General features: G+C 33.7%; 1 protein-coding gene across 1 annotated transcript; it reads left to right on the top strand.

Moving 5' to 3' along the window:
• The first annotated feature begins 16137 nt into the window (after positions 1-16137).
• On the top strand, positions 16138-23641 carry LOC110265453 (WRKY DNA-binding transcription factor 70-like). Its single transcript, XM_021108402.2, has 3 exons — positions 16138-16511; positions 22515-22619; positions 23227-23641. Exons 1-3 carry the CDS (start codon positions 16201-16203, stop codon positions 23639-23641), a joined length of 831 nt encoding a protein of 276 aa, XP_020964061.1. The 5' UTR covers positions 16138-16200.
• The last annotated feature ends 2372 nt before the right edge of the window (positions 23642-26013 follow it).

Genomic DNA, 26013 nt, shown 5'->3' with positions numbered 1-26013 from the left:
AGGGTGTTTGGGGAAGAGGGTTATTGGATTGTGTGAGGAAGAAGAGAGAAGGTGAGTTGAGGTAGGTGGGGATCCTGTGGGGTCCACAGATCCTGAGGTGATCCTGTGGGGTCCACAGACCTTGAAGTGATCCTGTGGGGTCCACAGATCTTGAGGTGTCAAGGATTTCACATCCCTGCATCTTTTAGGCGTGTAAAACGCCCTATGCATGCAATCCTGGCATTTAACGCCACTTCCATGCTTGGTTCTGGCGTTAAACGCCCAAATGTAGCTTGTTTCTGGCGTTAAACGCCAGCTCTATGCTTGTTTCTGGCGTTTAACGCCAGCTTTCCTCAGAGTGCAATCCTGGCATTTAAACGCCAGACTGCTGCTTGTTTCTGGTGTTTAACGCCAGTTTAATGCTCTGTTCTGGCGTTAAATGCCAGTCTGGTGCTTATTTCTGGCGTTAAACGCCCAGAAATGGTGCCAGACTGGGTGTTTAACGCCCATTCTGCTACCCTTACTGGCGTTTAAACGCCAGTAAGTTCTTCCTCTAGAGTGTGCAATTTTTCATTCTGTTTTTCATTTTGTTTTTGATTTTTCAGTAGTTTTTGTGACTCCACATGATCATCAACCTAATAAAACACGAAATAAACATGAAGATAAAAATAATATAGATATAATTAAATACGTTGGGTTGCCTCCCAACAAGCGCTTCTTTAATGTCAATAGCTTGACAGTGAGCTCTCATGGAGCCTCACAAATGTTCAGAGCATTGTTGAGACCTCCCAACACCAAACTTAGAGTTTGGATATGGGATTTCAACACCAAACTTAGAGTTTGACTGTGGGGGCTTTGGTTGACTCTGCAGTGAGAGAAGCTTTTCATGCTTCCTCTCCATGGTTACAGAAGGAGAGCCTTCAGTCTTGAACACAAGGTAGTCCTCTTTCAGTTGAAGGACCAACTCTCCTCTGTCCACATCAATCATAGCTTTTGCTGTGGCTAGGAAGGGTCTTCCAAGGATGATGGATTCATCCTCATCCTTCCCAGTGTCTAGGATTATGAAATCAGCAGGGATGTAAAGGCCTTCAACCTTTACTAACACGTCCTCTACTTGTCCATAAGTCATTTTCATAGATTTGTCTGCCATCTCTAGTGAGAAATTGGCAGCCTGTACCTCAAGGATTCCCAGTTTCTCCATTACAGAGAGTGGCATTAAGTTTATGCCTGACCCAGGTCACACAGAGCCTTCTCAAAGGTCATGGTGCCTATGTTACAGGGTATTAGGAATTTACTAGGATCCTGTTTCTTTTGAGGTAATTTCTGCCTATCCAATGCATTCAGTTCATTGGTGAGCAAGGGAGGTTCATCTTCCCAAGTCTCATTACCAAATAATTTGGAATTCAACTTCATGATTTCACCAAGGTACTTAGCAACTTGCTCTTCAGTAACGTCTTCATTCTCTTCAGAAGAAGAATACTCATCAGAGCTCATGAAGGGTAGAAGGAGGTTCATTGGAATCTCTATGGTCTCTAGATGAGCCTCAGATTCCTTTGTTTCCTCTAAGGGAAACTCCTTATTGTTCACTGAATGTCCCAGGAGGTCTTCCTCACTAGGATTCACGTCATCCTCCTCTCTTGTAGGTTCGGCCACGCCAAGCAAGGTAATGGCCTTGCACTCTCTCTTTGGATTTTCTTTTGTATTACTTGGGAGAGTACTAGGAGGAGTTTCAGTGACCCTTTTACTCAGCTGGCCCACTTGTACCTCCAAATTTCGAATAGAAGACCTTGTTTCATTCATGAAACTCAAAGTGGCCTTAGATAGATCAGAGACTATGTTTGCTAAGCTAGATGGATTCTGCTCAGAAGTCTCTGTCTGTTGCTGAGTGGATGATGGAAAAGGCTTGCTATTGCTAAACATGTTTCTTCCACCATTATTAAAGCCTTGTTGAGGCTTTTGTTGATCCTTCCATGAGAAATTTGGATGATTTCTCCATGAGGGATTATAGGTGTTTCCATAGGGTTCCCCCATGTAATTCACCTCTGCTATTGCAGGGTTCTCAGGATCATAAGCTTCTTCTACAGAAGATGCCTCTTGAGTACTGTTGGATGATTCCTTCAATCCATTCAGACTCTGAGAGATCATATTGACTTGCTGAGTCAATATCTTGTTCTGAGCCAATATGGCATTCAGAGCATCAATTTCAAGAACTCCCTTCTTCTGAGGCGTCCCATTACTTACAGGATTCCTCTCGGAAGTGTACATGAACTGGTTATTAGCAACCATGTCAATGAGTTCCTGAGCTTCTGCAGGTATTTTCTTTAGGTGAATGGATCCACCTACAGAATGGTCCAATGACATCTTTGATAACTTAGACAGACCATCATAGAATATATCCAGGATGGTCCATTCTGAAAGCATGTCAGAAGGACACTTTTTGGTCAGTTGCTTGTATCTCTCCCAAGACTCATAGAGGGATTCACCTTCTTTCTGTCTGAAGGTTTGAACATCCACTCTAAGTTTGCTAAGCTTTTGAGGAGGAAAGAACTTGGCTAAGAAAGCCGTGACCAGCTTATCCCAAGAGTTCAGGCTATCTTTAGGTTGAGAGTCCAACCATATTCTAGCTCTGTCTCTTACAGCAAACGGGAAAAGCATAAGCCTGTAGACCTCGGGATCAACCCCATTAGTCTTAACAGTATCACAGATCTGCAAGAATTCAGTTAAGAACTGAAAAGGATCTTTAGATGGAAGTCCATGAAACTTGCAGTTTTGCTGCATCAGAGAAACTAGTTGAGGTTTAAGCTCAAAATTGTTTCCTCCAATGGCAGGGATTGAGATTCTTCTTCCATGTAAATTGGAATTTGGTGCAGTAAAGTCACCAAGCATCTTCCTTGCATTGTTATTATTTTCGGCCATGTCTCCTTCTTTTTCGAAAATTTCTGTCAGATTTTCTCCAGAGAGTTGAGCTTTAGCTTCCCTTAGCTTCCTCTTCAGCGTCCTTTCAGGTTCAGGATCGGCTTCAACAAGAATGTTCTTATCCTTGTTCCTGCTCATATGAAAAAGAAGAGAACACAAAAGAAAATACGGAATCCTCTATGTCACAGTATAGAGATTCCTTATGCAAGTATAAGAAGAGAAGAATATAAGAAAGAGAAGAGAAAAAACTCGAACACAGAGAGGGAGATGGGGTTCAAATTTTGGGTGGAAGAGAAGTGTTAGTAGATGAATAAATAAATAGAAGGAGATGAGGAAGAGAAGAATTCAAAAATTTAATAAAATAAAATTTAAAATTTAAAGTTAAAATTCAAAAATTACAATTGAAATCAAATTAAATTAAAATTAAAACAATTAGTTAATTAAAAAGGAAATTTGAAAAAGAGGGAAGGGATTTTCGAAAATTAGAGAGAGAGAGTTAGTTAGGTAGTTTTGAAAAAGATAAGAATCAAACAAAAAGTAAAGTAGTTAATTGAAAAAGATTTGAAAATCAAAAAGACTCAATGCATGAAAATTTTGGATCAAAACAATTGATGCATGCAAGAACACTATGAATGCCAAGATGAACACCAAGAACATTTTGAATGTCAAGATGAACACCAAGAACTTATTTTTAAAATTTTTTTTTTAAGAAAAGACACACATGCAAGACACCAAACTTAGAAATTTTCAATGCTTAGACAATATGAATGCAAAAATGCATATGAAAAACAACAAAAGACACAAAACAATAAAATATGAAGATCAAACAAGAAGACTGACCAAGAACAACTTGAAGATCATGAAGAACATATGATGAATTTTCGAAAATTCTTGAGAAAAACAAAAATATGCAAGACACCAAACTTAAAAATTGACTCTAGACTCAAACAAAAAACATCAAAATATTTTTGGTTTTATGAATTTGTAAATTTTTTTGGATTTTTCGAAAATTAATTTTGGAAAAACGAAAAAGAAGAAAATTTTTTTGTATTTTTCGAAAGTAAGAAATAAAAAGCTTAAAAATAAAATAAAATTACCTAATCTGAGCAACAAGATGAACCGTCAATTGTCTAAACTCGAACAATCCCCGGCAACGGCGCCAAAAACTTGGTGCACGAAATTGTGATCATCAACAATGGCGCCAATAGACTTGGTGCTCTCAAACGTGAATCATACTTTGTCACAACTTTGCACAACTAACCAGCAAGTGCACTGGGTCGTCCAAGTAATAAACCTTACGTGAGTAAGGGTCGATCCTACGGAGATTGTCGGCTTCAAGCAAGCTATGGTCATCTTGCAAATCTCAGTCAGGCGGATTTAAATGATCATAGTGAATTGATAATTAAAACATAATTAAAATATAAACTAAGATAGAGATACTTATGTAATTCATTGGTGAGGGTTTCAGATAAGCATGTAGAGATGCTTTCGTTCCTCCTGAACCTCTACTTTCCTGCTGTCTTCATCCAATCATTCATACTCCTTTCTATGGCAAGCTGTATGTTAGGCATCACCGTTGTCAATGGCTACATCCTATCCTCTCAATGAAAATGGTCCAATGCGCTGTCACTGCATGGCTAATCATCTGTCGGTTCTCGATCATACTGGAATAGGATTTATTATCCTTTTGCATCTGTCACTATGCCCAGCACTCGCGAGTTTGAAGCTCGTCACAGCCATCCCTTCCCAGATCCTACTCAGAATACCACAGACAAGGTTTAGACTTTCCGGATCTCAAGAATGGCCGTCCATAGATTCTAACTTATACCACGAAGACTCTGATTAAGGAATCCCAGAGATACGCATTCAATCTAAGGTAGAACGGAAGTGGTTGTCAGGCACGCGTTCATAGGTTGGGAATGATGATGAGTGTCACGATCATCTCATTCATATTGAGGTGCGAATGAATATCTTAGAATCGGAATAAGCTTGAATTGAATAGAAAAACAATAGTACTTTGTATTAATTCATGAGGAACAGCAGAGCTCCACACCTTAATCTATGGTGTGTAGAAACTCTACCGTTGAAAATACATAAGAACAAGGTCTAGGCATGGCCGAGAGGCCAGCCTCCATAAAGGTCTAAGATAGCATAAGACTAATCAAAGATTTAAATACAATAGTAAAAAGTCCTATTTAAACTAAAACTAGTTACTAGGGTTACAGAAATAAGTAAATGATGCAGAAATCCACTTCCAGGGCCCACTTGGTGTGTGCTTGGGCTGAGTATTGAAGCTTTCATGTGTAGAGGTCTTCCTTGGAGTTAAGTTCCAGTTTGTAACCTGTTTCTGGCGTTTAACTCCACTTTGTAACCTGTTTCTGGCATTTGACTCCAGAATAGGGCAAGGAGGTGGCGTTGAACGCCAGTTTGCATCATCTAAACTCGGGCAAAGTATAAACTATTATATATTGATGGAAAGCCCTGGATGTCTACTTTCCAACGCAATTGAGAGTGTGCCATTTGGAGTTCTATAGCTCCAGAAAATCCATTTCGAGTCCAGGGAGGTCAGAATCCAACAGCATCTGCAGTCCTTTGTTAGCCTCTGAATCTGATTTTTGCTCAGGTCCCTCAATTTCAGCCAGAAAATACCTGAAATCACAGAAAAATACACAAACTCATAGTAAAGTCCAGAAATGTGATTTTTAATTAAAAACTAATAAAAATATAATAAAAACTAACTAAAACATACTGAAAACATACTAAAAACAATGCCAAAAAGCGTATAAATTATCCGCTCATCAATAAACAAAGACATAATACTCACGCACGCTCCTAAATCACACATGCAGTCAAAAAATATTATACCTCCAATAGTACAGTTAACCATGCATGGACCTGGGTCACTACATTTTTCAGGTATATCCTCTATTAAAGCAAATATGGAACTACCTAAGGGAATAGTTTCTAATTCATTAATCTTATCCTTATGCATGCACAAATCCTTTAGAAACGTCGCATATTTAGGTACTTGCTGAATAACATCAAAAAGGGGAACAGTTACCTCAACCTTTTTGAAGATTTCTACCATTTTGGGATCGAGTTCCATCTGCTTTCTAGACTTCCTTGCAAGGTGTGGAAATGGGATAGGAATGGCATCTCTTACAGCTTCAGCTTCTTTTGGTTCTCCATTCCTTGGGTGAGCTGCTTCTTCTTCAACCATGTCTTGTACTTCATCTTCCTCTTCAACATCCTCCACTTCTACCATGTCTTCAACTGGGGTGTGTTCTTGTGGGCTTGGCTCTTCAGTATTCCTCTCTTGTAGTGTGGTTCCGGACCTCAAAGTGATGGCATTGATGCCACCTTTGGGGTTGGGTAAGGGTTGAGAAGGAATTACACTGGAGCTCGCTTGTTGATTGTTGGAGGTAATTAGTGAATCCATCCGGGAGATGAGAGCTTGTATGGTGGAGCTAAGACCATTTATGGAAGAGTTAATTGAATTCTGCATGTCTTGTTGCCCTTGCTTCATAGTGTGAAGCATCTCATCATTAGAAGAAGAAGGGGGGTAAGTGATTTGAGGGGCCTGCTGTTATTTTATGTTGAGGCGCTTGGGACTGCCTTAGGTGAGGCACCCTGTAAGGCTGGTTCTGGTTCTGCTGTTGGTAGGGAGGATTCTGCTGATAGCTGTTCTGCTGATTGTTATTATTATTCCACCTCTGATTTTCCTGGTTGTCTCTGCCTCCTCTGTTGTCCCTCAGCCTTGGTTGTAGTTCCCACCTTGGTTATAGTTGCCGCCTTGTTGATAGTATCCTTAATTCGGGCAATCATAGAAATTGTGAGTAGCTGCCAAGGTGTTGTCCTCTTGTTGGAGCTGTGGACACTCATCAGTGTAATGACTATAATCAGCACATATTTCGCATACTCTCTGAGGAACTAGTTGTTGACTATGTTATGGTGAGGAGGGTTGAGATTGTTGTTGATTCAGATGTATCTACTTCAGTAGGTTAGTCATCTCACATACAGCCTGTGTGAAAGCAGTAGTCTCACCGCCAAAGGAGACCTCTGCAACAGCCTGTGTCATCTCACAGCCTGTGTTTGGCATTCTGAGTGGACTTAGCTAGATCGGCAATCAGCTGCCACGCTTTTGTTGCCGTCTTGTACTTTTTCAGAGAGCCATTACTTGCAGCATCCAGTGTGGTCTTATCTTGAGGCTTCATGCCTTGTGTGAAGTAACTGATCAACACCATCTCATCAATCTTGTGGTGGAGACATGAGTCTAAGATATTCCTGAAGCGTTCCCAGTACTCATAAAGGGTTTCTGACTCTCCTTGGATAATGCAGGAGATCTCTTTTCTCAGTCTGTCTGTAACCTCAGCCGGAAAGTATTTGTCCAACTCTCTCCTAAGCGTATCCCAGTTAGTAACAACTGCCTCTGGTTGAGTGTAGTACCACTCCCTCGCCTTTCCCTCAAGAGAAAACGGGAAGGCAATTAGCCAAATAGTACTCTCATTAGCACCATGACGCCTGGCAGTAGAATAGGCTGTCTGAAAATCTCTGAGGTGCTTTATAGGCTCCTGAGCAGGTAGGCCATGAAACTTAGGCATCAAGTTGATTAGCGACGTCTTCAGTTTAAAATCTGCAGCCAGATTTGGGTGACGCGCTTGATACGGTTGCAGTGTAAAGTCTGGGGCTCCAGCTTCCTGGAGAGTAATTCTCCTGGGCTCTGCCATGTTATCTGCACGTAAATCAACCAAATCAGTAGTAGAGGAGCTGGTTTCCTCCTCAAATGGCGCTTCAGATTCGCTCTCAAATAAGACTGGTGAATTGGGAATAACCACTTCACCACCCTCAGAGGCTAACCGACGCCGAGCTCGCCTAATACGTGAAAGAGTTCTTTCGATTTCAGGATCAAATGCGGCTAAGCTCGGATCAAGCAGTGAATGCGTCATTCAATAAAAGAAACATACAGCTCACGGTAATAAAATAAAATAAAAAAATACAAATAAATAAATTCCAACCAATAAATTAGCACACTGTTGCAACTCCCCGGCAACAGCGCCAAAAATTGACGTGCCGAAAATTGGCCGATTAAGAAATTATTGTAAGAAATACGTTGCAAGTACAGTTCTCAACCGACTAAAATCCGCTTATCAATTTAGAAGGGTTGTCACAAATTCAGAAAAAGAAAGAAAAGTAATAATCACTACAAATATAATCTTCAATGAATGTCAATTTCCTTTCAAAAATGGTGATTTTAATAAGCTTTCTCAGTCTAGTATAGAATCTGTGAGCATTGTCAATCCTTTACCTTCAATTCCAATTATTCTTAAAATTATCTCTAAACCACAGTGATGACTTGTTATCTACCTTTTTCTCCTATATAAAAGGACCATAAAAAGAGTGTAATCTCATTCAATCAATGCAATTTCATGAGTTAAATGGTAAATATTATGCTTTGAAATGGGTTTTGTTTGAATTCCAGGTGAAAAGAGCAACAAAAGAAGAAGGAAACAAGAAAAGTGTGTTGGGCGTGTGAACTAGGTGTGCCACTTGGTGCAAATGCCCACAAACTACATGGGCGTGGCACGCCAGCTACAGGGCGTGGCACGCCAGTTGTCTAGACCAGAGAAAAGACAATGAGCTTTACTATGGGCGTGGCACGCCAACTATGTTTTCCAGAGAAGCATCATTGGAGCATTACTATGGACGTGGCACGCCAGGGCCAGGCGGCAGGCGTGGCACGCCAACTATACTTTCCAGAGAGCACTTTTTGAAGACCACAAGGGGGCGTGGCATGCCAACTCCATTATAAACACTGGGCATGCCACTTGAGATCGAAAGCGTGGCACGCCAGTTCATTGTTCCAGAAAAGGGAGTTGAAGGTTCAACACTGGGCGAGCCACTTGGGCTCGAAGGCATGGCACGCCAACCTTTTTTGTGTCTTGGGCGTGCCACTTGGGTTCTAGGCATGGCACGCCAAGCTTGGAGAAGCTCAACATCAAAATGGGCGTGCCACTTGAGCTTGGAGGCGTGGCACGCCAGTTCAATTAAACAGAGAGGAATAGAAGGTTAAGCACACTGGGCGTGCCACTTGGGTTCAAAGGCATGGCACGCCAACCTTGCTCGAGTCTGGGGCATGTCACTTGAGTTCCAGGCGTGGCACGCCAAGCTTGAAGAGTTCAAATACCAACACTGGGCTGCCACTTGAGTCGAAGGCGTGGCACGCCAGCACAAACTCACAAGGAAAAAGAAGACTGGGCGTGCCACTTGGGACTTTAGGCGTGGCACGCCAAGACTAGATGACCATGGGCGTGCCACTTGAATGCTGGGTGTGGCACACCAGTCTACTGGACCAAGAGGGACTTATTCATGCATCAAGGGCATGGCACGCCAGCTACTGGGCGTGGCACGCCAGTATTACTGACGTTAGAATTTTTGCCAGTAAAGAATGTCATAAAAACAGTCGCGTTGTAGATATAGTCTCTAAACTGACAGAAATCCCTTCGTACAAATGTTTTGGTTGTCACAAGTAACAAACCCCTTTAAAATTGATAACCGAGTATTTAAACCTCGGGTCATCTTCTCAAGGAATTGCAGGGAGGTGTTCTTATTATTGGCTATGGAGATTGTAAATTTGGGGTTTTGAGAATAGGGAGCAAGTAATTCAAATTGCAATTAAAATAAATAAATAACTGTAAAGCAACTTTTGGCAAGGTAAGAGAAATTGGAATTCCAAATTTAGTTATCCTTATCAATAGTAATAAAAATTGAATCTTAATTTCACTTAGTTGACCTTTACTAAAGCAAAAAAAGATCAAGGGACAAATTGGTTTGATCTTCGAATCCTATTTATTTCCTAAGAAAAGATTGGGATTATTGAAGTTCAAGCCAATTGGTAAGATAACAATTATGCTATTGAGTTGGATAACTCCTGAGTTACTGATTCCTTAACCAAGACCAAAAGAGGAAAAGTAAATTTGCTGGAATAGAAATGCCTTCAGATGGGAAGCAATAATCATGTAAATAAAAGAAAGCAATATTAAACTGAAATACCTCAAATAACATTAATTCAAGTAATCTGGAATAGTTCATAAACTAAATTGGGAAAATAAAGAACCTGGGATTGAGAGTCACTCCTAAAACTAAGAGAAGTCCTAAATCCTAATCCTAAGAGAGAGGAGAGAACCTCTCTCTCTAAAAACTACATCTACTCCTAAAATTGTGAATTTGTGAGACCTCCCTATGAATGGGTGCAGTCCCCCACTTTATAGCCTCTAATCTGTGTTTTCTGGGCCGCAAACTGGGTCAAAAACAGTCCAGAATTCGCTGGTTTCGAATTTTGCCACGCTGGTTTTTTTCGTCACTGCGACGCGGCCACATGGATCACGTGGTTGCGTCGCCTAGAGTCAGGAGAACTATAACATATTATATATCAAATCGAAGCCTGGACGTTAGCTTTCCAACGCAACTGAAACCGCGTCGTTTGGACCTCTGTAGCTAAAGTTATAGCCGTTTGAGTGCAGAGAGGTCAGGCTGGACAGCTTAGCAATTTCTCCAATCTTCTTGCATTCCTTCCACTTTTGCATGCTTTCTTCCCATCCTCCAAGCCATTCCTGCCTTATAATATCTGAAAACACTTAACACACATATCAAGGCATCTAATGGTAATAAGAGAGGATTAATAATAAGCAAATATAAGATCAAAGAAGCATGTTTTCAATCAAAGCACATAATTAGAAAGGAAATATAAAACCATGCAAATATTATGAATAAGTGGGTAAAGAGTTGATAAAATCCACTCAATTGAGCACAAGATAAACCATGAAATAGTGGTTTATCAATTACTTTCCAGAGAAAAGGGATAAAGCGTTTGCTCTGGGCGTGGCACGCCAGATATGGGCGCGCCACGCTAGTTCAAGATTCCAAAGAGGAAGACAGAAGGAAAGACCCTAGGCGTGCCACTTGAGCTCGAAGGCATGGTACGCCATGTTGGCTGGATAAAAGAGGCGTGCCACTTGAAGCCAGGCGTGGCACGCCACTCAAGCGCCAGCCACACGCCAGGTACATGGTTCATTTCTATTAGTTTTTCCTTTTCTTTTCAGTTGTAATTTTCTTTTCTCTTTTGTACTTTTTAATTCTAGTGATAGGAGTAGTATAAATACCCCCTAAGGGTACTGAAAAGGGGGTTGGGTGGATTGGCTAGTTAGTTTTGGGAATTGAGAGTTAGTTTTACTTTTCACTTTTACACTTCACTTCATCTCTCCATCTCTTGTACTTTTCTCTAAGCTATGAGTAGCTAAACTCCTTCTCATTGGGAGAGGGGGCTTTGTTGTACTTGATGGATTAATGATAGTGAATTTCTTCTTCTCTTCATCTTCTCTTTGATTTGCTAGAAGGAATTTTGTTCTTCATGCTAGTGTTCAATCATCTTGGGAAAGAGGTTGAATGCAAAATGGGTCTCATAGGAACCTTGAAAAAGGAAACATGAAACCATGCTTGAAATTTCTTCTCACACTTGAGTAGATCTGGATTTTGGGATTGGATATAGTGACATGAAATCCACGCACTAATTGGATCTATGAGGATGTGTGGTATAATCAGGGACCAAGCATATCTCTCTTCATGAACAATTAGACCAAGGAATTGGTTGATTATCAAGATTTGAGAGATTGAATCACCAAGAGATTGGGGTTCAATCAATCATGATTGCCAAGAGGTCAATGAGTTGCATGATTGAAGAAGAGATGATCTAGATCTAATCCAAAGAGAGCAACATCTCCCAATCCCAATGAATTTTCCTATTCTTATCTTCCCTATTCTTTATAGCTTTCTTTAATTTTTGTCATTACCCATTCTCCATTTACTATTCAGTCATTTATGTTCCAGCACTTTACATTTTTGACATTTACTTTTCCGCACTTTATTGCTTTCCTTTACTTTTAAGTCATTTACATTTCTGTTACTTTAGAATACTGCACTCAACAATCTCTATTGCTTAGCTTAACTAATTCACCAATTGATTAAAGTTGCTCAATCTACCAATCTCTGTGGGATTCGACCCCACTCTTAGTGGGTTATTACTTGACGATACTTTGGTGCACTTGCCAAGGAACAGATTCATTATATAGTGAGTGAATTCCGGTCATCACACAATAGCAACCTCTCAACTATATTCCTCAGCAACTTCCACCCAATTTTGGCTCTATGTCCCCTTCTAAATCACCATCAACCTCCCACCATCTTATCATTTAAACACAATCAATGAACTAATTTGTTACTATCTACTCTCGACCGATTAACTCTCAAACTCAAAATTTTCAGTCTCATAGCCTTACTCTCTCCCAAATTCACCTACCATCAGCAGCTTCATCCACACCTATTCCAATACCAATTTCAGATTTTGTGATTGTTCTTCCATTCAATGAACCCCAAGATAATACCAATAACATTCATTCAATATTAACTAGAAGTACGAATGAAATTGTGAAATCAAGATGCTTTCTTACACACATTGAACCAAGAACAATGAGAGAGTTACTATTATAACTAGCATGGAAAGAAGTTATGGACTTAGAGTATAATGTATTGATAAAGAATAATACATGAAAGTTTGTTCCCTTACTACTGGGAAGAGAAGCAGTAGGTAGTAAATAGATTTTCAGAGTTAAGTATAATTCAAATGGTACTCTATAAAAGTACAAGGTCAGACTAGTTGCTCAAGAATTTTCACAAAGGCTAGGATATGATTATATTGAGACATATAGTCCAGTAGTTAAGCCAACTTCCATCCAAGTAGCGCTGACTTTGGCTCTAGCTAGATCATGGTGCATCAGACAGTTGGATGTAAACAATGCATTCTTTTATGGTGAGCTGAGTGAGGATGTTTATTTGTAAAAATTTCAAGGATATGCAGTTAGACACTCAAATATGGTGTGCAAATTTACCAAAGCATTGTATGGACTTAAAATAGGCTCTAAGAGCCTAGTATACTAAGCTTCCCATTGCACTTTATCATTTGGAATTTACTGCTATCAGATCAGATGTCTCACTCTTTATAAGATTTTTACATGGCTCAGTTATCTTTGTTTTAGTATATGTGAATGACATAATTATTATAGGTGACTTTCAATTTGAAATTAGTAGGATAATTTAGCAACTAAATGTTAAATTTGCCTTCAAGGATATGGGTGATTTGCATTACTTTTTGGGCATTCAAGTAACAAAAACTACTACTCAATGCAGGTATGAAATGGTGCAAACCATGTCAGACTCCTTTTTCTTCTTTTATAAAATTCACAGCTACTGATGGCATTCTTTTTTATGATCCTAAACTGTATCGCTCGGTAGTAGATAACTTATAGTAACTCACTATAATAAGGCCTGAATTATCTTACTATGTGAGCAAGATTTTACAATTTATGCTGGTTCCAAGAAGCACACATTGACAATTGGTGAAAAGAATTCTAAGATATATTAGTGGTATTTCCTCTTATGGCTTGTATTTGCAAAAGAATATCTCATTAAAGGCCACAACCTATAATGACTCTGATTGGGGTGGTAACTCAATTGATAAAAAATTTATTGATAAATTTTCTGTGTTTATGGGTAAAATTTTAGTTTTCTGGTCTGTAAAAAAATAGAGTATGGTAGCCCGTTCCAGCACTGAGGCTAAATATCGAGCCTTAGCTAATCTTGTTACCAAATTGCTCTGGATCAAGAACCTGCTGATTGCATTAAGGTGCAAATTAGTCGCTCATCCACTTATATACTGTGACAATTTAAGTGTTGTCCTATTAGCTGCAAATTCCATTATATTCTTCATTCAAAATAAAAATATTTTGAAACTGATTTGCGCTTTGTGAGAGACTATATTATTAAGAAAGTGGTGAAAGTAAGTCATATTCTTAGGACTTTGCAGTTGACAAATGTGGTAACTAAACCTTTGCCTTCAGCTATTTTTTTTCAAGTTTAGAAGTACTTTAAAGGTAGTTGATGTGCATTCAGTCAAAAATAGTAAGGACAGTAAAGAGAAGGTGAAGTTGTGAGCATCAAAACTAAAAAATATCCAGAAGTTTTTTGCAAATAAGAAAGTAGGATGAATGGTACAAATAATGCAGATACAAATAAGAAGTTAAAGAAATAAAGTGTGTGATAGAAGTATTAGAGCTTAAAATGTTAATCTGTAATTAATACTAAGATGTTAAGTTAATTACATATTAATTTAAGCAGTTATGCCAGCTAGCATAATAACCAGTTATATAAATAATTTACTGAATACAGATGTATTCTTAATTTTACCATTTTTCTCTTATAATAAAAATGTCTCAGTCTCTTCTCTCTCACCTAACTTATTACTTTCTTTTTCTTCTTCTTACTGTGCCTTTACGCCGCCACCTCCTCTATTTCTTCTATTTTTTTCTTTTTATATACACTACCACTTATAGCGATCTTTTCTCAAAAATAAAGAACTAATAGAAAAAAAGTAAAAAAAATCTCACATTCTAAAGATTATACCATATACCAAGAAGTTATACAAAATTATCACATTAAAAATATAAAGTTTTTATGATGAATCTTCCCTCGAATCCAATTAATATTTGTTTTGCATGGCTCTGAATAAAGTTTAATTAATTGGTATATATATATATATAAACCCTTGTTGGTTCAAAGTTGGTCTGCAGTTGTTCAGTGTAGTGGTCTTGTTGGTCTGCAGTTGTTCAGTGTAGTGGTCTTTTCAAAGATTTGCAAAGTGCACAAAGAAAAATGGGGAAAAATGAAAGAAATAGAAAAATAAAAAATAAAATAGTAATTGTATTCTATTATATATTTTACATTTTTTTTATAAAGAGTATTCTCCACCAAGGTCAGAAGCGTTGGATTTTGTCCATTTTAGTTAGCTAAAGATTCCCTCGTGTTGTCTTGCTGTCTTGCTCTTTACATACATACATAGTATTCGGAATGATGAAATAATGTTGTTACATAGGCACCAAGTTGGATCCATGACACCTATTTTATACTCATATAATTGCCATTTGTATATATCCAAGGATCGGATAAGATCTATAAGATTATATATATTCAAGTCAAATAATGTAACTTAGGATAATATACTCAGCTTCCTAATCAAGCACGGTTCAAAATAGGAAAGTTATATGTTTAGATAAAAAGTAGTAAAGTTTCTGTAGAAAATAAATAAACTTTGGTGCAGTGGTAACCTGCACGGTTATATAATAAGTTGCCTCAATTAGCATATGTATATGCCTAGATGGTTTGATTCTCGGTAATAGGAGTGTACGTAGACCAAATTGGATCTATATATCTATAATTTTTAAGTTTGTATTCGATTCAATTCATATATTTGTAGATTGGATATCAGTTATATCGGTAAAATATAAAAATATTTTTAAAAGTTTATTTTTATTAAAAAATATCAATAAAATTTCTGTTTTTAATTCTTTCAAATATATTTATTTTTAAAATAATATTAAATATACTTTTTTTAAATATTAAAAATAAAATAATACACTATATATAATAATTATTAGTTAAAATAAAATATAAAAAATATTTATTTATTTATTTATTATTTTTGCGGATTCGCAGATATGTAGATACCAACATAAAATTCAAATCCGATTCCATTAGTATGCGAATCAAATCTAATAGTATTGCGGATCGGATTTATATCCACAATTTTCGGATCAAACTCGAATAAACACTGTTAATATACAAATCGGATCCAAATACACGTCGTTACTCAGTAATATCTCACTTTGTGAATTCTTTTTAAAATATTCATTCAATTATATCTTTTTTTTCCCATCTCTTACTGTATTATTTTTTATCATTTGATCCTGTGTATAACATTCTTGGATTGGTACCTAGTCACAATGGAACACCAAAACTTACATCTCAAACAGTAAAATTATTAAAATAGACTATATTTATTGGGACCATTTATTTATCCGTTTAAATAAATAAAATCAATTTTAAAAAATTTAATATTTAGTATATTTTTTTCATTTGTTTAACTAGACAGTAGACACTCATATTTACTAATGAAGAAATAGACATTATTCGATCTTGTTCCCTCGATCTGTACCAATTTAATAGAAATTAAAATAAGAGAAGAGTATTCAATTTATGGTTTACATATTAGGAATCTTTTTGTTCCCAATGTAACCGTGAATAACAAGCAATTTTTAATTTTGGGGTGGTGGCCAGAGTGATGTTGAATTTAAACCAACATTTCTCCATGGTTCACTACCTTCACCCGAAAACGAAATCCAAGCTTTCCAGTGAAGAATAATGGAGAATAATAACAGTGGGAGAAAGGAGGCAATAGAACAAGAGCTAATAAGAGGGCGTGACGTGGCAAAAGAGCTACTCGAAGTACTTATTATTCATAAATCCAATAGAAATGAAGAAGAAATTGAAAGGTCAATGGTGATGATGCCTTTTATTGAAGATGTTGTGCGCAAGATTCTCATATCATTCACAAACACCCTCTTGCTATTCAACAGCGACACCCAACATAACCGCTCTGATGAGGAGGGTAATCATATTCATCAAGGTTGCAAGAAAAGTAAGAGACCACCAACCCTATGTTACAAGAGAAAGTAAGTCTCATCTACATTCTGCTGATTATTGAGGAGTATTTAAATAATTTTTTTATCTTTAAATTTTAAATCTTAATTCTACACTCTTAATAAAATAAGAATTAAAAATAAATTTATAATAAAAAATTTACTAATATTAATTATTTAAAAATTAATATTCTCTACATATTCATTATTTATTTCAATCATATTAGGTGGATACTAAAATTAATCACTAAAATTAACTACTAACATAAATATTTAATCCAAAAAAGATATTTGTGTGAATTATTTACATATATATTTTTTCTCTTTTGTATTTATCTTACGTTAATTTTTTTTTTGTGATAATAAAGATAAAACTTTAGATTTTTAATTATAGAAATTTTCATATTATCTCATCAAAATTACTTTTTTTCAAAAGTTTAGATTTAAGTTATTAATAGGACAAAGAAACACATGAATGATTACATTTTAACAAAAATAGTTGCTAATTTATGTATGTATGCGTAGCTCCTTTGTTGTTACGATCTAAAATCTATAAATTTTCAAATAATCTACCGCTAAGATTGAAATTAGGGTTTTCGATTTCTTATTTCTATTATGAATATGATAATGGTTGCAGCTATCACAATTGCGGGCATTACGGTGTGTATTTCTACGTGTTTAACAGCTATTTGAGTCTATTAGCTAGTGTTTAGATATATTCCGTTGTTGCCCTATTATGAAAGGGCGAAATTTGAAACAACTAATGCAGTAGTTGATGCCTTGTGCCCTCTATATTACTTCTGATTCGATGAGTAGAATTATCAATTAATCATTGTAGCCAACAACATTGCCAACATAGTAAACATCAATAGAGGGAAAGAATGATAAAATCATCATATAACTGATGGATATAGAAAACCCAACTCAATTTGGGTAGCCAAGCCATCCAAGCCACTTAGTGTATGTGTTTTGCAATAATGTGTCCTTTCCAAGTAATGATATATATCAATCTTAGTTAGGTTCTAAGGGAGGAAGCTAAGAGAACATGCGAATTAGGTAAAGTTTGGGTGGGTCTTAATGATGATGAAATTGTTGAAGCTTTGATAAATACAGGAATTCCGATAACTATTTAAAATGTGTAAAGAAAAAATTCATCAGTTTTTAGATTTTTTTTATCATTCAAAAAACATAAAAAAGATTTATTTGGTAGAAAACCACCAAATTTTACGGATAAAATTAAATGTTTTATTTTTTAATAATATTTGAGAAAACCGTATTAAAATTTGATTTTTAAATTTTTTTAGAATATATATTTAATATATGATTGTTTTTATCATGTTTTCAAATTTTTTAAAAATTTATTTATTGTTATTATATTTTAAAATTATTCTTGTTAGCAATATAAATTTTTTAAGACCTTTTTAATATTTAATTTTAACTTTAAACCTCCTAAAAGTAGTATGTTACATGTCCAAAAGTATGGATTGTTTAAGTTTTGATGTAATTTTGCCCTTTTTTCTTTGAGTATTTTTCCAGTTCAATTATAGAAAAAATCTTTTTAAGAACAAAACTTACACAATATTGTAAGAAACAGTTTTGATTCATTATTGGATGATATTGAAATATAATTATAAATATCTCTGTAGAACAATATTAATAGCTAGATACAGTACAACTCATCATTCTTATAGTCTCTGTGATAAAGAAAGTAAAGTTGTTTGCATGCCAATATATACGGGTTTTTGGACCAATTTCAGTGGGTCTAGTTAACTTGTATCCAATTCCACTTATGGGTTCAATTTAACATGTTTTTGTTTAAATTGAATATAGGCTTTCGACAAAGAATTTGACAGTCTTATAATTTTTGAACTATTAAATAATTTTAGTGACCATGTCCCAAAAAAAAAAAGTTTCAGTAACAAAATATATTTTTTAAACTTTTTAATAATGGTCAAATAATCTTTATTTAATTTAATTATAAATTAATTTTTTATCTATTATTTAATTATAAAATCTAGCTTCTATTTTATAAATTATTATTTTATTATTCATCTATCTGTTTATTAATAATTAGAAACAAAAACAACAATGAAATAAATCTTTCATTAATCGTGACTTCTATAAATATTTTGGCCATGAGAATCAATGAGTTTTTTTATCCCTTGATTTATTACATCTATAAAAGTTAGAAAAATCGTATTTGTGGGTGATTTAATCGATTAGAAGTACAACTAATCGAGTGAATTTCGCACGACAATATGGATTTTTTCAAAATTCAATCGATTGGGAGTGTGATTGAATTTTGCACGGTGATATAGATTTTTCAAAATTCAATCGATTAAAAGTGTTACACAATCAATTAAATTATATTATTATACAATATAAATTTTTTTTCTTATCAATCGATTGAACTAAAAGTAATTTCAGGAATCATCTAACAAAATAGAAAAAATGCTAATTTCAGCATCGAGTTACCTATACTGTCTAAAAGGAATTGGCGAAACCAAATTATAGACGCATAAACCTTAGCAATGTGGTCCAGGTATTCATTTGCCCCATGGATACATTGCGTATCACCTCCTAGAAATTTGAACTTGTCTTTGTTTCGATCGGGAAATTCAATTTTAGCCACCTTTATCTTCTGCAAGACGATTGTGAGAAACATTACGTTTTTTTAAAATTCAATTGATTGTTTTAATGATTGAAAGTGTTACACAATCATTTAAATTTTGCATTTGCTACATACTAAGCTATTATAATAATTTCTTCTTATCAACATACTTAACATTTACGTTAAAATTTTATGGTTTAGATATATATTTCTATTTAAGAGGGTAACCATTGATATCTAACAGTAATTTCTGTTAACAATTGCATAATTTATTACTTGGACATCCATTTTAATGATGACAAAATTTTTCATCGTAAATGTGTTATTAATATATTAGTAAGACTAACAAATTTTTTTTTAAGTTTGGTTTATTTGCTGATATTTTGTTTTTAATCTTTAACTATTTAATTGAAAATAGTCAAAAGCATTGGAGTAAATCATAATGATGTAATATATAGAGTGCAAAATTCAACCAATTGTGTAATACTTCCAATCGATTAAATTTTGAAAAAACTCATATTGCCGTGCAAAATTTAATCGATTGATAAGAAAAAAAATCCATTGAATAGCGCAATTTAATCGATTGGGTTACACTTTCAATCGATTGAATTTTGAAAAACCCATATTGCCGTGGAAAATTCAATCAGTTGTGTTACATTTTCAATTGATTGAATTTTGAAAAATCCCATATTATCATGCAAAATTCACTCGATTGGTTGTACTTCCAATCGATTGAATTACCGACAAACACAATTTTTCTAGTTTTATGGATGTAACGGATCAAAGGATAAAAAATTTATTGATTCATATTGCCAAAATATTTATGCAGGTCACTATTAATAAAAGACCTATTTCGTTGTTGTTTTTATTTCTAATTGTTAATAAACATGATAGATGAATAATAAAAGGGGTAAGTATTGTTTTGGTCCCTAACATTTATGGTCAGAATCGAAACCGTCCCTTACGTAATTTTTGATTTAGAATCGTCCTTAATGTTGTATTTGATTTGAAAATCTTCCTTTTAAATAATTTTTTTCTAAATGACAAAAATACCTTTTTTCCACCATTTTATTTTTCTTGTTCTTCTTCTTCTTTCAGGAGAACAAATTCACTTATTGTTCTTCTTCTTCTTCCATAAGAACAAATTCTTCTTCCATTAACAAAACTCAAAACTTCAAATATTTAAATACAGTTAACAAAATCCAATTACAAGAATTAAAAATACCCAAATTCATCTTCAATTACAAAAATAAAAAATTTATAAATTTAATTACCAAGAACAATCAAATACAAGAACAAAAACAAAAATTAGGGAGAAACAAGAAAGCCAAAAACAAAAAAAGCAACAACAATCCAGAAATTCAGAAATAAGAACAAGAACAAAACCAACAATAAAAATTAGAAAATTAAGGAATTACGATGAACAACATCAAATTCTTCAAATCTAACAACAACATCTTCAGAGTCTTTTTAAAACAAAAAGAATAAAACTTTATCTTATAAAAAGCATGGAAGTCGTCGTCGGGGTGGAGGTCGTCGTTGGCCGTTGCTGCTCTTGGAGGTCACTGCGCCGTCAAGGTGAAGGTCGCCGTTTTGGCCACTGTTACGCTTGGAGGTCACCGCGCCGTCAGGGTGGAGGTCGCCCGTCGAGGTGAAGTGTGTGTGGCAATTGTGTGTGATGGAGAAGAAGAAGAAGAAGAGAAAAAGAAGGAGGTGTGTGATGGTTGTGTGTGAAGAAGAAGTGTGTGGGGCACGGTTGTGTGTGATGGAAGAAGAAGAAGAAGAAGAAGGAGGTGTGTGATAATTGTATGTGAAGAAGAAGAAGAAGCAGAGAGAAGAAGGAGCTGTGTGTGTTTTGTATTGTGATAGTGGAGTGAAGAAGATAGGGTTTGGAGTTAGAGAGGTGAGAGAATAGAAAGGTAAAATAGTCAAAAAGACGATTTTAATACCAAATACAACATTAAGAACGATTCTAAATCAAAAATTACGTAAGGGACGGTTTTGATTCTGACCCTAAACGTTAGGGACTAAAACAATATATACTTATCCTATAATAAAATAATAATTTATAAAATAGAGACTTGATTTTATAATTAAATAATATATAAAAAATTAGTTTGTAATTAAAATTAAATAAATACTATTTAACAATTATTAAAAAATTTAAAAAATATGTTTTATTATTAGGACTATTTAATAGTTCAAATATTATAGGACCATCGAATTTTTTGTCAGACTTCTCTCTGTTGTTTTTTGTCATCATACTCATAATAAAAAAAATGTATCATGAAATCATTTTTCATATAAATTTAAGCAAATAAAAAGAATCACGTTAATAATTATATCTTTAATATCAACTCGTATAAGAATTTTTTTGAGTTTTTATGAATTTTTGTAAAGACATTTTATTTTTCATAAAGAACTTTCTTTTGAGGTTTGATAAGGATAGAACTTCAAACCTTTAGAAGTATTGATACAATATAATAAAATTAACTTTTTTCAGAAATAAAAAAAATATATAAATAATTATATCTTTAATAAATGATGTTATTTCTCTTCATATGTATAATGAATTAACAGTGACACTGGCAATTCCTTTTTAGGTGTAATTATTCTATTAGTCTCTATAATTTTATTAAATTTGTAATTAGGTCTTTATATATTTTTTTTAATTGAATTTCTACACTGTTTTTAATTTTATAATTAGATAATTTTTATGTCAAAAATATTAAAATTAATAGAATATTTTCTCTCAAAAAGTATGTAGTAAAAAATCTATGGATACTTTTAATTTGCATATAAATATTTAATTAATTTTAATATTTTTTATACTAAAAAAGACCTAATGATAAAATTAAAAACAATATAGAGATCCAATTGAAAGAAAAAAATATAAAAACTTAACTATAAATTTAGTAAAATTATAGAGACCAATAAAATAATTATTTTTAAATAAATAACATAAATAGTATCTAAAGACAAATACAAAAACATTACTTTTGTTAATAATTTATTTCAAAAACTTAATTTATTAAAATAGAGCCTCTTTTAAATTTGAAATGTGAATTTTTTACAATTTTGTTTTCTGTTTTATTCACCTTAATTATACTAAAATTATTTATTTTAAAAACTTAAAATAATAGGTAGAGACACATAACATAAACAATGTTAATTCTAATTTTTTTAACACAATTGAAGATATTCTGGTTATTTTTGTTTACAAAATTGTTTAAAATTTTCTCATTTCAAAACTTTCTTTCTTTGCAGTCAAAAGATGATTATAATATAGTATATGATTATAGATTTTGTTTTTTGTGGACAAAATGTTTAATATGCGCACAAAATTAAAATATTTAAATTTTTTATTAGATTTTAAAATTATCCAATATTAAGGATTTTGAATTTGGAATTTTTGTGGGAAAAAGATCATTTGCACCAACTTGGAGTATCGATAATGCGATTCTATCAGAAGATGGGCTTGAATGGAGAAAGTATGGACAGAAAAAGACAAAGGACTGCAGATATATCAGGTACATGTTCTTACACATTGCGTTTCATATTATAATATTATATATATATTTAGTTAAGATAAAATAATCTAAAAATTACCTTATAATATATATGTTTGATTTGGATTTTCATTTTGTGTATAATGTGGTACTTGTTTCAATTTTATCTTTGATTTTTGAAAAATGTTTTAGTTTATCTTGAGAATTATAAATAGTTAATCACAATGTTTGAGTATCTTCTAATATTGTTTCAAATATTTTGATATAATTTTAATCATGTCCCAAAAATTCAGATGTAATTTTATTTTATCTTGTCTATAATTATTTGTGTGTTTTCTAATATCAATTTATTTTTTTTTTAAAAAATTCATGACATAAAAGTCAAAAGAAAAAAAAAATTAATTCATCAAACATTTAAAATAAAATTCTCATAAAAAAAACGTATTAAATATATAATTATTTATATGTTTTTTTCTATTATATTTTAGAGAGACAACACATTTAACCTCATATAAATAGATGATCTCAAATCACTAATGTTTTTTCACTTAAACACTTAAGACCTAATTTGTTTCAGAATTTAATCATAGTTAAGAAAAGACAGATTTTGGGTAAAATACTTGCGCAGGAGCTACTACAAGTGCAGTTACAAGAATGAAGAAGATTGCAAAGCCATCAAACGTGTTCAAAGAATCCAAGAGGATCCTCCATTATACCGTACAACCTATTATGGCCATCACACTTGCAAAAGCTCTTTTGTCAATTACCCTCACATGAAACTAGAATCTGCTCCTTCTTTAGAAGAGTCTTCTAAATTACTAAGTTTTAATAATAATTATTATAACAATAATACCCTCCAAAGCAAAGAGATGAAACACCTTTCATCATCAATTTCTTCTAAAAAACAAGAGCCTGTGGAAGTGATTATTCCTAATGATGACCATAATCAAATCCATCTTCTAAGTGACTGTGAGCTTGATTTCAATTATCATCCACCGAATCTGTTGAATTCGAGATTTTTATGGGATTATGGGAATGTTTGAATTTTGAAACCTAAGTTCATGATGGGCTCGGTTCGTTGGTTGGGAATGTTCTTTGTGTGTGTGTGTGTTTTTGGGTTGGAACAAAGATTAGATAATCTATATATATGTATCAATGAGCTTATTAAACAGTGAAATCGTATGCCTTCATTGCTTAAGTAAATGAGTTTTTCATTTATCATTTTATCAATAATCTATATATATTTTGTGGTGCATAAAATTAAACACTGCAAAAATGGTTGTGAGAAATTTGTCAACGTATGTACTGAGAAAATTTATACGAGATTTTAGATTCAAAATTTATAAATATTGTCAACGTATGTACTGAGAAAATGTTGCGAAGATCAGTTGCAGTCAAACAGAATAATGATAAAATACGTCTAATTTTTTTTTTAATATATAAACTCTCTCATATAATTTGTATAAAATAGGTAGTACTAAGTAGAAATTTTTGTTTAGCTCTAACAGAGGCTAGTACTATATATAGGCTTGGTAAATTTTGTTTAGAGGTGATTGTATTTTTAAAAGCACAAATATCACGTTTTGTGTTTAATTAATAAAAAAATTATGTATTCATATTTGAAAGTTAAAACTATTTTTAAATTAATTTTTATATTTATTAAAATTAAAAAATTTAATATGATCTTATATATTATTAAATATTTAAAATTATCATTGCATTTATATTTATTATGGTTTATTTAAATTTTAAAAAATATTTATCTAGTCTAATTATTATTATTTGTGTTTATGAAAAATAATTTTTAATTTAATTTACTAAATATAAATATTACTATTTTTAAAAAATTATATTTTAAAAATATATTTAACAGATTATTTTTAAAAAATATGTAAAAATTTTACCAAACCGATTCATAATCGCACGGTCTAAATAAAAAGAACATAACATATTTAATGGAGTCATTTAATTGACCTTGTAGGATGATTAAGTATGAAAATTAGATTATATATTTCTTTTCGTTTTTCCAATTTTTTTGTTAACTTCTAGTAGTGGCATGACAGATAAAGCTTTAACTCTTTACTATTAATATAATAAACTAATAAATGTGGAATTGATTTCCTTGAGCCATTTCTAAGGTTCGTAAAAGAAGTCAACTAGCTAATAGTGGTGATAAACTACTTTATTAAAAGTGGGTGGAAATTGAACCATGCATTCACTCCATATTACAATTGTCCTGTCAAAAATGTTTCTGAAGCAACAACATCACACCAGGTTAAACATTCCAAAAGTAATCATCTCAAACAACAAAATCAAATTTATTGACAAAAAAATCCACCAATTCATCAATAATTCTCTTTGGTGTTAGTAAATTGTCAAGTTAAAGTCTATGACAAAGTGATATTAAAAGAACTGAAAAAACAGCTAGACAAAACCAAGAAAAACTAAGGTACACAAGCTTGAAAATATTCTCTTGGCATGCATACTGAACCATGGCACAATTTAAAACTCAAACCACTTAGTTCAAACTAATATATAGGATATAAGTTGCGATACTTGTTGATATTGTCAAAGAAAATGCCCATATCACTCTATTCGATCCAAGAAGGAAGCAAGCTTGCATCGACTAGCCAAAGTGGACCTTGTTAGAGAAACTAGTGACATAGTCATATTTAAATAGGTCACACTATAATCATAAGAAATATTGGCCCGAAAGTACAATCAAAGTCTTCCATGGGGAACTCTCCCAGAGCGACCCTGTGCTTTGCCAAACAGTCATCGTGGGTATGAACGTACATTGAGAAAAGTTAGGTTATCCAAACTGAAAGACCTTCAACGAAGTACAGAATAAGTTGGACAATGACATATCTAAAATATGTATTCGAAATGGTTCTAAAATCCCAATAAAACATAACGTCTATAGATAACATGTGTTGGACTTGACCCATTAGACTTCTCATTTAAAATTACAGACATAAGAGTTGAGACTTAATACCTCATCCTCACATACTGTCAAGCATACCTCAATCCCAATTTCCAGTCCAAGTGCTCTTGTTCCTGCATCACCTTGTTGTTCATGCTTTTGTCCTCTTGTCTTCTATCGTTTTCCACCCTATATATCGTTCTTGTTGTGGGGAGTTGGAATTACTCTGTGATGCATTTTGATGTACAACTGGGCAAGCGATATGTTTAGCGATGTGTTAGTGGTGTTCTAGATTAATTTCCTTGGAAAGACGTTAATTGCCCCCTCGAGTGATTATCCTTGAAGGAAAATCTCTAGAAGTAGTCATTGCAGTTGTGGTCAATCTTTGTTGCTTCTTATTCTTCATCCTGTGTTCTTAGGTCTCTCTTACGTGTATAGCGGAGGGGGTATTCTAGTCAGCTTCCTTAAAAAAAAAAAATCTTTCTTTAATTT

This window comes from Arachis ipaensis, chromosome B8 (genome assembly GCF_059453495.1).
Source record: "Arachis ipaensis isolate K30076 ecotype BB chromosome B8, ASM5945349v1, whole genome shotgun sequence".
Taxonomy (NCBI): domain Eukaryota; kingdom Viridiplantae; phylum Streptophyta; class Magnoliopsida; order Fabales; family Fabaceae; genus Arachis; species Arachis ipaensis.
The sequence above is the reverse complement of the archived record's forward strand: the minus strand, read 5'-3'. Positions and strand labels throughout refer to the sequence as shown.

Coding starts and splice junctions, on each gene's coding strand:
- LOC110265453 (XM_021108402.2), top strand. CDS start 16,201: ATGGAGAATAATAACAGTGGGAGAAAGGAGGCAATAGAACAAGAGCTA. Junction 16,512..22,514: donor ACCCTATGTTACAAGAGAAA/GTAAGTCTCATC, acceptor TGTGGGAAAAAG/ATCATTTGCACCAACTTGGA. Junction 22,620..23,226: donor AAGGACTGCAGATATATCAG/GTACATGTTCTT, acceptor ATACTTGCGCAG/GAGCTACTACAAGTGCAGTT.